This window comes from Antechinus flavipes, chromosome 1 (genome assembly GCF_016432865.1).
Source record: "Antechinus flavipes isolate AdamAnt ecotype Samford, QLD, Australia chromosome 1, AdamAnt_v2, whole genome shotgun sequence".
Classification (NCBI taxonomy): Eukaryota; Metazoa; Chordata; class Mammalia; order Dasyuromorphia; family Dasyuridae; genus Antechinus; species Antechinus flavipes.
In genome coordinates this window covers 671,487,261-671,500,443 of record NC_067398.1, presented here as the reverse complement: position 1 = coordinate 671,500,443, position 13,183 = coordinate 671,487,261, and the positions used below count along the sequence as shown (strand labels likewise).

At 39.4% G+C, this 13,183-nt stretch overlaps 1 protein-coding gene across 1 annotated transcript in view; it reads right to left on the bottom strand.

Annotated features, from left to right (window-relative positions):
- The window catches only part of GNG7 (G protein subunit gamma 7), a 379,705-nt gene that overhangs the window by 6,529 nt on the left and 359,993 nt on the right, over nucleotides 1–13,183 (bottom strand). The window contains exon 5 of the mRNA XM_051972223.1: nucleotides 11,146–11,264. Coding sequence (XP_051828183.1) covers nucleotides 11,146–11,226 — 81 coding nt within the window. The 5' untranslated portion in view covers nucleotides 11,227–11,264. The remainder of the gene's footprint in view (nucleotides 1–11,145; nucleotides 11,265–13,183) is intronic.

The following is a 13,183-nucleotide window of genomic DNA, read 5'->3' as shown; positions in this document are numbered from 1 at the left end:
ACACATTATCCTTCTCCTGGCCTTGGGCAAGGGCTCATTATGGACTCTCAGATCTGGAGCTGAAAGGGACTTCATCTAGGTCAGAGGTCATCGAGTCTGACCTCTTTTTACAGATGAGGAATCCACAGTTCAGAGGAAGTAAATAACTGGTTCCACTGCTCCCTGCTGCTCACTGGTCTTTGGAGGCAACTTCAGTGCCATGGAAAGATCATGTGGGGGCAATAACAGCAGCACCTGCACAACACTTAAAAGATTTGGCTGCAAAGGTTTTGATCTTCAAAACAAGCCTGTGAAATGCAGGATCAGAGGCACTGGATTTGGGTCCAGTCCACACAATCTACCACAAGACTAAGGCTTACAAGCTGTATGGGATCTCAGAGCAGACTGACTGAGCTATCTTTCCAACATCCTCTATGATGGGCAGGGCATTTATTATTATCATCCCATCTTTACTGAGGAGAAAATTGAGGTACAAAGATTTGTAACTGAAAAAGCTGAAAAAGTGGTAGAGCCAGGACCAAAAGCCAGGCTTCTTACTGAAGCCTGTCCCCTTTCTACGCTATTATATTATCAAGAACACAGAGTCTCAGAGTGAGCAGTCACCTTGAGGTCAGCTAATCGAATTCCCTGATTTCACCTGGGTCCTCAGGAAAGATCAGTGGCCAACCATGAAACCCATGGTCACATACACAGTATGCCAGTAGTGCCAGAACTGGAATTTAGATTCAAGTCTTCTGACTCCAAACCCATTGGGCTTTTCATGCAGTCAGGATCAGATGATATGAAAGAGATTAGATGATTTGCTTCTGGAAAGCATTAGCTTTGTAAATATGAGTTCTTGGGATTCTTCTTTTTCCTTCACTTCCTACCTAAATAATGGAGCCAACTCTAGAAAGGTCTGATACACTGATGCTACTGAAGCTTCACAAATGGTTTACTCACTTAGGGAAGAATAACTTTTAAATAAACACAATAATCTTAACTTTCTTTCTCAGGGTCTCTATTTGCCATGGTTTCTAAGGGTCTCTCTAGCTCTAAGATTCTATGTTTTAAGAGACTTCCCGGTTCTGATAGTTTTTAATCTGTCTTTATGCTCTTCCCAGATCTGATATTGCATGTTCTGTATTCTAAGGTCCCTTCCAGTTGGACAATCTTTGTTCTGCATTCCACACTGACATTCTATGAGCCTAGATTTCTGCAGTGGATCAGCCCAAGAGTCTCTGGAAAAGAGCTCATAATGACCAGATTAAAAAGGGGGAGGCAAAATCCTGGAAATATTTCTGGGCTGTGTTGTTTCTTCAGTGTATGGTTTCTGGGGGGGAGGGTCATTGCTTCTAGTCAAGTCTGCTACACTATTTAGTCCATATAGTTCTAGGTCAAATGGAATTGGGAAGGCCCTTGAAGATCCAAATACCATTTCATAGTCTTACTTTTAGAGTAGAATCATCTGCCCTCTAAGTTATTCTAGGGTTCTGTTGAGGTAGTATAACATAGAAAGAAAGTTGGTAGACTTGAGTTTAAATGCTAGCTCTACTCCATATTATCAGTGTGATTTTGGGTGAGTCATGGGACTTTCTTCATCTGTAAGAGGAGAGGATCTACGGGTCTCTGAGGGATCCTTTTAAATTCTGATTCTTTCCCTAATCTTGATTCTATGTTTTGGCTTCACTCTAGAAAGATGACACTCTTTAATCCCAACAAGGATGAGGTGCTTTCAGTTTGATATTCTTTTTCTCTACTCCATCTTATTCTTGCTGCAATCTATACCTTCAAGGAAATTCTATAGTTCAGTGGCCTGAAGGACAAAGAGGTGGATTAAGTTCAAGGATATGCAGTCAAGACCCCTAGAAGAATCACTGACAGTTCTGAATAGAATATCTGGTCCTATTCCCTCAATACACCCTGTGGCTTCCTGTTTATGAGCTTCTCCCTTTGTGTGGAATGTCCTGTACTCCTCCCTACCCTAATAGGATGCCTGTTTATCCTCTAGTACCCAACTCCAATGTCACTTCCTCCAGGAAGACTTCCTTGATCTCCCAAGCTGGAAGTTCTTTCTCTCTCTCCTGGTTATATTTTGCCTTGTTTTCTTGTTACTTGTGAACATGTTGTTTTTTCCTTACGGAGAGAAGATCTCTTGACATGGTTTCATTCGTCATAGTTCCCTAGAGCAGCAAGCACAGGTGCTTGCCCATAGAATGTGAGATATATATATGTTTTAAACTTTTTTTTTTTTTTTTTGATTCTGGGACACTTGCTTTTAGTATTTGGGCTTCAATTTCATCTTCTGTAAAACGAAAGGATTAAAGTGGATGACAACATTCTGTCTTCTACATTTTGAAGTCATACCTGCTCATTCTGACATTACTTGTTCTATGTCCTTAGGTACTTTTCTAGTTCTGACTTTCTATATTTAAGGTTCTAGTTTAAAAGCTTGTGTTTCTATATAGCAAACTGCTTCAGAAAAGGAAGGATGTCATTTGCAATTAGAATGGATTGCCTTAAAAGGAAAAAAGGAAGGAGATCTTATTTAGGTAGTTGGGCAACTTAGCATTTTGGTGAATGAGGGATTGGTATAAAAAAGAAAGAGGTCTCAGACAGCAAGGAAATTATAGACACTTTACCATGTTTATAAATCAATCATAGGCTAATCTGAAAGAAATCTCAATGTGAGCTGTTCAACAGTCACTGATGACACTCCAGTCAAGTATCTCACTCAGCCTGATTTCTCATCTAAAGGCTGCTAAGCACAGGCTGGCTCATCATTCCAAGTCCTTAAAGTCTAGAAAGTGTGTGTGGGGTGAAGTTGTGGGTGGTAAGCCTACTTAATGGAAGTGACTGGGGGCAGGAGGGCTTCAACCAGGTGTCTGAGCTGGCATCTAATTTACTAGGATGAAAGGGGAGCATTGGTTGGTGCTGGATTTGCCAGGATGAAAGGTGAGACTTGCCAAAAATGGATTCAGTATTCCTTATGAAGCATAGTAGAAAAAAAGAATGGCATGAGGTGGAACCAAAATGGTAGAATAGTAAGAAGCAGTACAATGAGCTCCCTTTATTCCCTTCCCCATAGCCACCCCTCAGTCTCCTCCAAATAGATCTAGAAAATGCATCAGACTGAATTCTCAGGGAGAAATCTAAGAAAAAGGTAGTGAGTCACTCTTCCAGCCTAGATTAGAAAACAGAGACAAACAAAAATGTCTGTGGACATTGAGGATGGGATTTGACCAGAACCATCACTATGGAGCACTCTGGTTTCCAGGGAGAGATTGTATACCAGGGTACAAAGTATAGTGAATTTGTAATTCACTACACAGTACCATGTGGGTCACAGATTCTTTCCAGATTGTAGAAAATTCAGAAGCCAACAGCAGCAGCATGACTCTGACCCCAGGAACAGAACAGAAGCAATTCCAGCTTCTAGCCCAATCTAAAGCCTGCAGAGGAATGATGAGGACAAGAATCTCAGACCAAAAGGGAGCCTGCATTCTCTGTCTCAAAACGAGGAGAATTTCCCAGCTGACTGAATGTGAACGAGTGAAACAATATGCTTCTACTACTCAAACTCATATCTGGATCAGGAATTTGCAGACTTTAGACAATGGGAGCAACAACTGGGTTTTACCCTAGACCAGACTATTTTGGGAGCACTGAAAGTTTGCAGATCCATAGCCTAACCTATTTCTGAGAGTCTGGAATAATGCAATACTCAATGACTCTAGACAGTAGCAGGAGGACCAGCAGACCCACTCTAGTACATAAAGTCTGGCTTTAGCATAAAGTTTGAAAACAAAAGTAGGCTAGAAGAGTGACCAGAAAAACAAAAATAATCCTGCTATAAAAAGCTGTTATGTGACAATACACTCTCAGAAACAGATGGTGACTCCAAAATACCTATATAAGAAGCCTCAGGAAAAAAAAAAACTCAACACAGCTTGGATAAATTCAAATAGAATTCCTGAAAGAGATAAAACCAGAGTTTAAAAGTTAAAAAAAAAGTTTTTATAAGTGAGAGCACTAGAGAAATCAGAAAAGAAATGAGAACTATAGAAGAACAAATTAGCATAAAAGGTATAAAATCTTGCCAAATCAATGAAACCTTCTGAAAATTAGAATGGTTCAAATATAAGTCAATGACTCCATGAGATAATAAGAAATATTAAAACAAAGTCAAAAGGTTGAAAGATAGAAAAAAATGTAAGGTATCTCTCACAGCAAAAGCAAACAATCAGGAAAACAACCTGAAGAGAACAAAATTTAAGAATTATTGAACTGAAAGCCATGAAAAAACAACAAAAAGCTTAGATATCATATTTCAAGAAATCATAAAACACAAGTACCCAGATCTCTTGGAATCAGAGGACAAAGGAGAAATAGAAAGAATCCACCAGTTACCTCCTAAAAGAAACTCCCAAATGGAAATTTCCAACAATATTAAAGTCAATACCAGAGCTTTTAGGTCAAAGAAAAAATACTGTAAGTAGTCAGAGAGAAGGAATTCAAGTACCAAGAGCTGGAGTCAGGATGACACAAGATTTAGTAACCACCACTATAAAGAAGCAGAGAACTTGGAATATATTTCCAGAAAGATAGGGGTTTACAGTCAAGTGTAATTTATTCAATAAGGCTAAATATAATCCTTCAGGGAAAAAAGTGGATCTTTTTCCAAGTATTCCTGATTTAAAGAATGGAATTGTGTAAAATCTTTGAAGTTCAAACAGAGGAGTTAAGAGAAACATAAAAAAGAAAACATAAATGAATAATGATAAGAGACTAAACAAGGATAAAAGGCTTCTCTTTTGATATGAGAAAATGATATATGTATTCCTTCTGAACTCCATTATCATTAAGGGTTACAGAGGGAGTCTAATTAGGCAAGGCCTGGGAATGGTTCTATTATGTCTTGATGTACTTATGAGAAGAGTGGAAAGAGAGAAGTAGAAGAATTTATTAAGAAGTGAAGGGAAAGGAAGGTTAGAGAAAATGATCTCACAGCAGGGTACACAAGCAGATATCTATACAAGCAAGGAAGAGGCAGTAAGGGTCAGAAGTTTACACAAGAACGTCACTCAACTGAACTACTCAAAGGAGGGAATACACATACATACTTGGACACAGAAATATATTTCAATCAACATGGAAATACAAAGGAAAAAGAGGAATTAGAGGTAGGTTAGATTAAGAGAGGAATTAGTTCTAAGCAAAACAAACCTTAATCAAAGATGTACAAAAATATTTGTAGTTCTCTTTGAGGAGACAAAGACTGGGAATCCAAAGGGGGTGCCCATGAATTGAGGAATGGCTCAACAAGTTATGATATGTAAATGTGATGGAAAAATGAACTATTTTGCTATAAGAAATGATGAAGAGGATAGTTTCAGAGAAACCTGGGAAGGTTATATAAACTGCTACAGAGGGAGATGAAAAGAACTAGGAGAACAATTTATAAAATGACAAGAATAAGATAAAGAAAATAATTTTGAAAGAAGCAGGAACTTTGATGATCATAATGATCAACTATGATTCCAAAGATTAATCATGAAATATGTTACACCACCTGATAGACATATAGGGCTCAAAGTATATAATGAAATAAATATTTTTTGGATATGGCCAATGCAGAAATTTATTTTGCTTGGCATAACATGTTTGTGATGGGGATTTCTTTCTTCTTTCTATTTTTTCATTCTCAGCTGCTGTTGGTTGTGGAGAATTGGCATGAGATAGGTAAAATTTTGCTGATTGAAAAAAATTAAAGAGATTTGTAAAGTAAAAAAATATAAATACATATGTATATATATGTATACGTATTTAAAGGGAATGGATGGTATGGCACAGTGGGTAGGGTGCAGACTTTAGGACAGGAATACCCTTGTTCAAATTCTGACTCAGAAACTTACTAGCTGTGTGAATTTAGGCAAATCATTTAACTTCTCTGTTAAAGATTAGCCTCTTTATTTGTAAAATGATGGGCTTGGACTTAATGGCTTCCAAGGTCCTTTCCAGATCTAAATCTTATGACCCTGCAACCTACTTTAAGGCCTATGACCAGAGAGCTCTGGGTTTTCCAACTGTCAAAGTCAAAGAAAGGAGTCCATGGATGACATAGAATCCTAGAGGAAGGAGCTATAGTAGTTATTTAATCTAGTTCACTTGTCACCAGATGCTGAAATTGCGTCCCTGAAATTGATATCTAGCCTTTTCTGTACCTTGTATACAGAGAACATTATCTCTCAAGGTAGGAGACCTGGAGCTTAGTTTTGAGTCTGCCACAAATACATTTTTATAACTTTGGGCCTTGTTTTCCAACTTTCTAGAGAGAGGAAACAGAAGATGATGACTTCTCAGGTCCTCTGACATTCCATGGGTCTATAGTTTGAAGATAGTTCATTCCATTATGGGGAATTTCTACATGCCCACATTTGCCTTATACTTGGGCAGATCTGTAACCTAATTGATGCAGATGTTCCTTCATGAGGGCAATTATGGACCCCCTCTATATCTTATTTTATATGTATTTTGTCCTTCTCCTTCAATAAATCCTTCAGAGAGAATTTGCCTGATGCCCTGGAGAGGTTTCTCAATACCTCACAAGCATCAGTGATCACTGATCATTCTTCACTTTCATCATTACATGACTAGCTTCTCTACTTTTCTGTCTTTGATGGTGTCATTTAAGTCACCCCTTTTGCACCTGAAAATACTGCTTATATATGTGATGGATTTCTCCATTGTCTTCTAGGCCACCTACCAAAATAAGTCTCCTTAAGAGTTCCTGCTTTTGGGCCTAGGTCAAAATAGCAGGCCCTCTACAAACTGATGGTTGCCGTTATGAATGAAACTTAATTCTCCCAGATTCTCTATTTCTGGAAAGATGTTTTTATCAGATACTTGATGGCAATATTCAATTAAAAAAAGGGGTAATGGGATGGACTCAAGTTATCTATACATAGTACTGTAGAGTGTATATTTAGTCGACCAGAAAAACAGTTTAGAACTGGAAGGGACCCTAGAAATATCTCATCCAAGACCCTCAATTTAAGATAAGATCCTGATAAAAGTCATAATCCTAACCATAAGAGATAAGACCCTGAGAGGTGATATGATTGACCTATTGATAGATTCTGGGACTGGAATCTTCGTCTCCTGATTAGTCAGTCCAATGCTTCAACTAGGTTAGATTGAGATGGGCAGACTGGAGGCTCTCCCCAGAGACAGGGAAAACTGCTGTGCCTCTGTTCCTAATCCAACTCTTCATTGGATTGTCTCCTTTGATTTCCAGGACCCAATTTGGTTTTTGTGGGTCTATTTTAAAAGTTGACCATTCCAGGCTATAAAAATAGTCTGAAGACACTGGAAATAGACTCGTGTTGTGGCTACAGCATTTCAGTCCCTCCCCACACCCCCAGCATTTACAGGAAAACTCCTTCCATAAAAACCAGGGACACACCTCTGCTCCCGTCCTGGCTGAGTTTGTGATCTGGAAGTTAATAGCTGCTTAGCTGTACTTCAAGGCTCAAGACTGTCTGCTGTGGGAAGACCTGTAATTTGTTAGGCCTTTGCTGAGCCAGCCTCTCAGATGGTGCAATGCCCCAGAGTCTGGAGTCTGGTTGCTGTTTTTAGGGGCCCAAAACCTCAGGCTGGATTTGAAAAGAGCAAAAAAAAAAAAAAATGCAACAAAAAACTTGCCCCTTTCTCTCCTATTCTTTGTTCTGCCACAAACAGTGGCAAAAAGCATTTCATTCTTAGGCTGTGGAACATGGCTTCAAAGCCTGGCCAATCATAGGGTTGTGGTTAGACTGTTCATAGAGATCCAGGTTTAGAATGTTCAGATGCTCAATGAGAAGTGATTTTTTTCTTAGAGACCCCCTTCTATGTCTTATGGTCAGGAATGGAGCTCATCAGCCATGGCAACTATCACTATCACAGCATTCTAGAAGAGAGGGAAACCTCAAAGGCCACTCAGTCCAATTAATACCCATCTGCTCTGTCTCTTTAATGCAGCATGCATCCTTTGTTCTCTCTGTCTGGAATGCTGTTTCTTCTCCATCTTTATCTTGAAGTCTTATCCATCTTTTTAATTGTAGCCCAATGCAAATGCCACCTCATTCTGGAGACCTTCCTCCATGCTTTCATTCTTCCCTGCAGGCCACAGTAAAGACCTTCCCCTTTGGGACATCACAGCACTTTGTCTCTTTCCAAAATACTTACCATAAATTATTATGTGCTATAGTTTTCTGTGTCTGTGTATTATTCTCTTACTAGACAATGAGCTCCATGAAAGCAAGTATCAGGTTTTACCTAAAACTTTTTTTCTCTCACTTAGTGCCTAGCAAATAACATAGGTATATAATTAATGTTTGTCAAATATATGACTCAAACCATATAACAAAAACTAAGGAAAAGAAAGTTTCAGGGTTTAAGGTGATGCATTCAGGGTTAGAGGGTCATACAACAGCATACAATAAAAGGTGCTTTCCCAGCAGGAAGGGGAGAAGTACCAAATAGGACATTAGTTTTGGCATCAGAGGACCTGAATCCAAATTTTGGCTCTTTGACTTGCAACCTGGCATCTTTTTGGAGAAGTTACTTAATTCATCTATAAAATGGAGAGAAGGATGAGCGAGGTCAGGGTTTCTTAGCCTTTTCCTGTGTTGTGCAACCATTTGGTAGTAAGTTTGGTAAAGCCTAGGTTCACCTCAGAATCGTGTTTTTAAATCCAGGTGATAAAATTTGTGGGGTTACAAAAAAGCAATTCAACTGATAACTGAAATAAATTATCAAAATACTTTCAATAATACAAGTCCATAGACTTCTGGCTAAGAACCCTTGGAACTGGAAAAGATGTTAGAGATGTAAAAGTTGGAGGTAAAATGGGTCTTGGTTGAGGGTCAAGGCAAAGCAAAGGCTAGACATTCTTCCACCAGGCATGGATGAGTAGATGGTGGGGAAAGAATCACTTGAAACTTGGTTATAATATCCAGGGCCAAATACTTAATGCTTCTCTATTCCTATGATACATATGGTTCAGCCTTTAATGATATATTGTCTGAGACTTGTCTTTAATCATTTCATGTGTGTGTAAATTTTGTCTCCCCAGCTAGAATGGGAGCTGCCAGAGAGCAAGAACCTTGTTTGTTTCTCTTCTCACATCCTGTAGAACCTAGCATAGGGCTAAAACACAGTAGATTCTAAATAACAACATTATATGTAGCCTTTCAAAGGCTTAAATGCTTAGACATACACAATTCTGTTATCTCATTATCTCATGGACACAGTTCCTTGCACACAGTAAATATTTGAGACATATCTGTTGAACTGAATTCTCTCATTTGGTCCTCAAATCAGCTCTAGAGAAATCAAAAGGGCATGGATATGTACTCCTACTTTGTAGATGAGTTATAAAGTAGGAATAATTATCTAGTAAGGAAACTGGGGCTTAGTGAGAGGTAGTTACGAATAGAAGCTATTGTATGACCTAATGATGTCTCCAACTGAGCTCTGAAGTTCTGGGCCCTTTCCAGAAAACAAACAAAACAAAGCACTAAATAATTTAAAAGTGTCTGAGAGACCATTAAGGAAAAAATGAGGGGGACACAATTTTTTTTTTTGCCTCCAGCACAAACATTTTAATCTAGTGGGAGAAAAGAGGGGCTTATGTTATCCCTACACAGGCTGAGGATGAAGCAGTTTCTGACCGCTGGTGGATGAAAGCTTTGCAATAGTAGGGGGAGGATTAAGAGGATTTTCATTTAAATCACTCAGGAAGCCCACCACTGGTCAGGTAACTGGAAATGCTTATGTCCTCAGGTAAATAGAGAGGCAGTACAATGGAGTTAAAATAGCACTGGATTTGGGGACTTGAGTTCAAATTCTGATTCTGTGACTTATTAGTCTTGTGATCCATGGAGAGTAGCATTATTATTATTGTCAACAATTGTTAGAATCCTTACAAAGTGTTAACTCACTGGAATTGATAGAAACAATGCTTATGTTTATACCTTTGAGAGTTCACACATTAGCTCACACGTTAGAGTTCACAAGTCCGGGAGATTCACAAAGTTATACCTCCCACAATCCTACTCTCTCAGTGGAGGAGTCAGAAGTAAGTCAGTTGAGGAGATTGGAATTCAGAGCCAAGATTCAGAGGGAGCTGGAGGCTGAAGCTGGCAGAGACAAAGGACTGGCAGCAGGAACTTTTAGAGCCAAAGAAAGCTTACTGGGCTATTTTGAAGGAGACAATAAAGGATTTGGTGGCTGCTGCATTTGGGGTGATTATTACTTTGAACTGAAACTAAGATTGCCTCCAGAAGCCCCCAAGAAAACTGCTCCCAGAGAATGATCATATTTTTGAAAAGAAAAGACCACCACAAACAATAATATTATTGTCATGTGAATATAAGTGATATTCATATGCTGCTTAATGTGAAGTACAAAGCATTTTCTATAGATTATCTCACTTAATCCTCACAATAATCTTTTGAGACAAGTACTACTATTACCTACATCATGTAGAAAAGAGAATTAAAGCTCAAAAAATGAATGATTCGCCTATTATTAACAGTTGTGAATGAACACTGCTGGTAAGTATCTGAGAGAGCATTTGAATCCGTATTTCTGATTCTAACGTAGTCCTTTAACTACTATAAGATGCTGCCTCTCATTTCCTCATCTGGAAAATACACAGATTGCTCTTAATGATCTTTGAAGGCCCATTCAGATTCAAAATTTCTGATCCCAAGACCCTAAACTGGGAAGCTTCAATATCCTCATTTATAAAATAAGATTACCTGAGTGCTTTATGAGCTAGGACCTCTGATGCTGCCTTACTTGTTTGACCCTGGCAAGTCCTTCCTAGGATCCCATTTTCCATCTAGAGGATGAGGGGGTTGAATTAGATTTTCCCTGAGGCAATGGCCTCTAAATCACTCTAACTCAGGCATTCTATATTCTCTGTTTGAAAGTCTCAGCCAGCTCTGATGGTCTGTGTTTTCTGTCTTACAACCCTTCCAGATCCAACATTTTCTGTTCTCAAGTCTCTCCTGGTCTAAGTTGGGAACTCCTTGTAGTTCTGATGTTCTACTTGTCAGGTCCTGGCTTGTTTCCATCTAGTCTTGATAGTTTAGGGTTCAAGATTCCTTCTGTGCTTACCTTGATCCTCTCCACTCCAGCCTCGATGCGGAGCTGTTCCACCAGCTTCCGAGCCTGAGCTATGTTGTTAGTTGTTGACATTGTCTGCCATCAGCTCTAGACCCGAACTCTTGAGAAAGCTGTGGGGAAGAAAACACCAAAAGGATAGGTTGAGTTTCTGAAGCAGTAAAGTTTTTGTACACAAAAGAAACACAATCTGGACTGGATAGAAACATTTAGCCAACAGGGGTTTCTTGAAAACATCACTTTCTGTTGATTCATGTCCTATAAGGAAACTTGTGCCTTCTTTTTTTCTATGCTAATCTGAACTTTGCTGCATCCTCCAAACCCAATTCAAATTCCACTTCCTGCAAAAAGTTCTCAGCTCACAAAGATACATTCAACTCTGAGGGGATTTATTGTCTGCACATTTTGTCTAGTCTATCACACACGTGACCAAATATTGCTAGCTAATTTTTTATATTTATGACTCCTAAAACTATCCTTCAAAATGTTAATGCCAGGAAGCCTTCCCTGATCCTCTTTTTGGCTTGGTATTACACCTTGTATCTCTGTTATGCACTTGTCAAATTCTATTCGAACATGATTATTTTGTGTGCATCTAGACCAGAAGCTCTTAGAGGAGTCATCTTTCTTCCCCAGGCACCTTTGACAATGCTTCATAATCAATCAACAAATTTTTATTAAACATTCATCTATCTATGGCAAGGAGGCAGGGAGAGAAAGAAAGGAGTGGGGTGAATGGTGTGAGTAGACCTACACTTCAGAAACCTGGAGGGGGAAAGGTCTAGAGACAGGATTGATTAGGCTATTGTACCAGTCCAGGTAAGAGGAGAGGAGAGACTGATCTAGGCTGTTGAGTGGAGAGGATGAACACAGAAACTTATTAAATAATTGCTGAACTGAAGTAAATTAAGATTGTAAGCTCATTATGGATAAGAGAGAATGACTCTGATTTTGTATCCAACACAGGAGAAAGAACACTGATCTTAATGTCAGAAGATCTGTGTTCACATCCCAGATAGGACATACGGAACCTTGAGCAATACCTTGTATTCCCTGAGCCTTTTTCTGCAAAAAGGAGATATATTATTTATATGACCAACTTCCCAGGATTGTTCTGTAAACATAAAATGCAAAGGAATGGGAATTATTATTAATCTTTTCCACCATAGGGTTTTTTTTTTCTTTTAGCTGAGGCAAATGGGGTTAAGTGACTTGCCCAGGATCACACAGCTAGAAAATATTAAGTGTCTGAGACTAGGTTCCCCTGACTTCAGGGCTGATGCTCTATCCACTGAGCCACCTAGCTGCCCACACCATAGGGTTTTATATGTAGTGTTACCCAGAATACCTTGGGAGAAAACCCCTATTCATTGGCTCTTCCCTGACAACATTAACCTGACATCAGGTGTGGTCAGGGCTGTGGTTTGGGGAGCAGGGGGAGAAGATACCTGGAATGTTTCTCCAGGTCCCAAAGCATAGCCACTACTTCTATGTTAGAAGGGAGAGAAAAGACAAAGATGTGAAAGGGCATATGATGAAAGGTGGCTTCTCACTGAAATGTGAAGGAAAGAGCAAAGGATTTAGCATGAGAGGGTCTGGGTTTGCAGTCAAAGCTTTGACACTGCCTGGGTGACTCTGGCCAAGTCGTTTAATTTCTTTGGGCCTCAGTTTTCTCCTCTGAAAAATGAGGAAGCTGAACTGAGTACCTCTACAGTTCTCCCCAGCCAAAGGTACTGAAGGCTCTGGGAGACCTGGAGTCACTTGGTCCTCAAGCTCCCTCCTTCAGACTGGAGTGTCTGTTGTTCCTCCTTCCTTGCTCAGTCACTGTGACTGAGCAACTGAATAACTAGTTTCCAGCCTGATATCCTCATCTCCCGCCTACCTGAGTAGACTTCTGCATGATTTTTCTGGGGGAGGTAGACATGAAAATGACACCCTCTGTGGGAGATCCAGAATTAGACCTGGTTCACAAATTTCCTTTTCAGCAGGAAAGAGTCAACTGCATGTGTTGTCATCAAAGGGCAGAAAACCT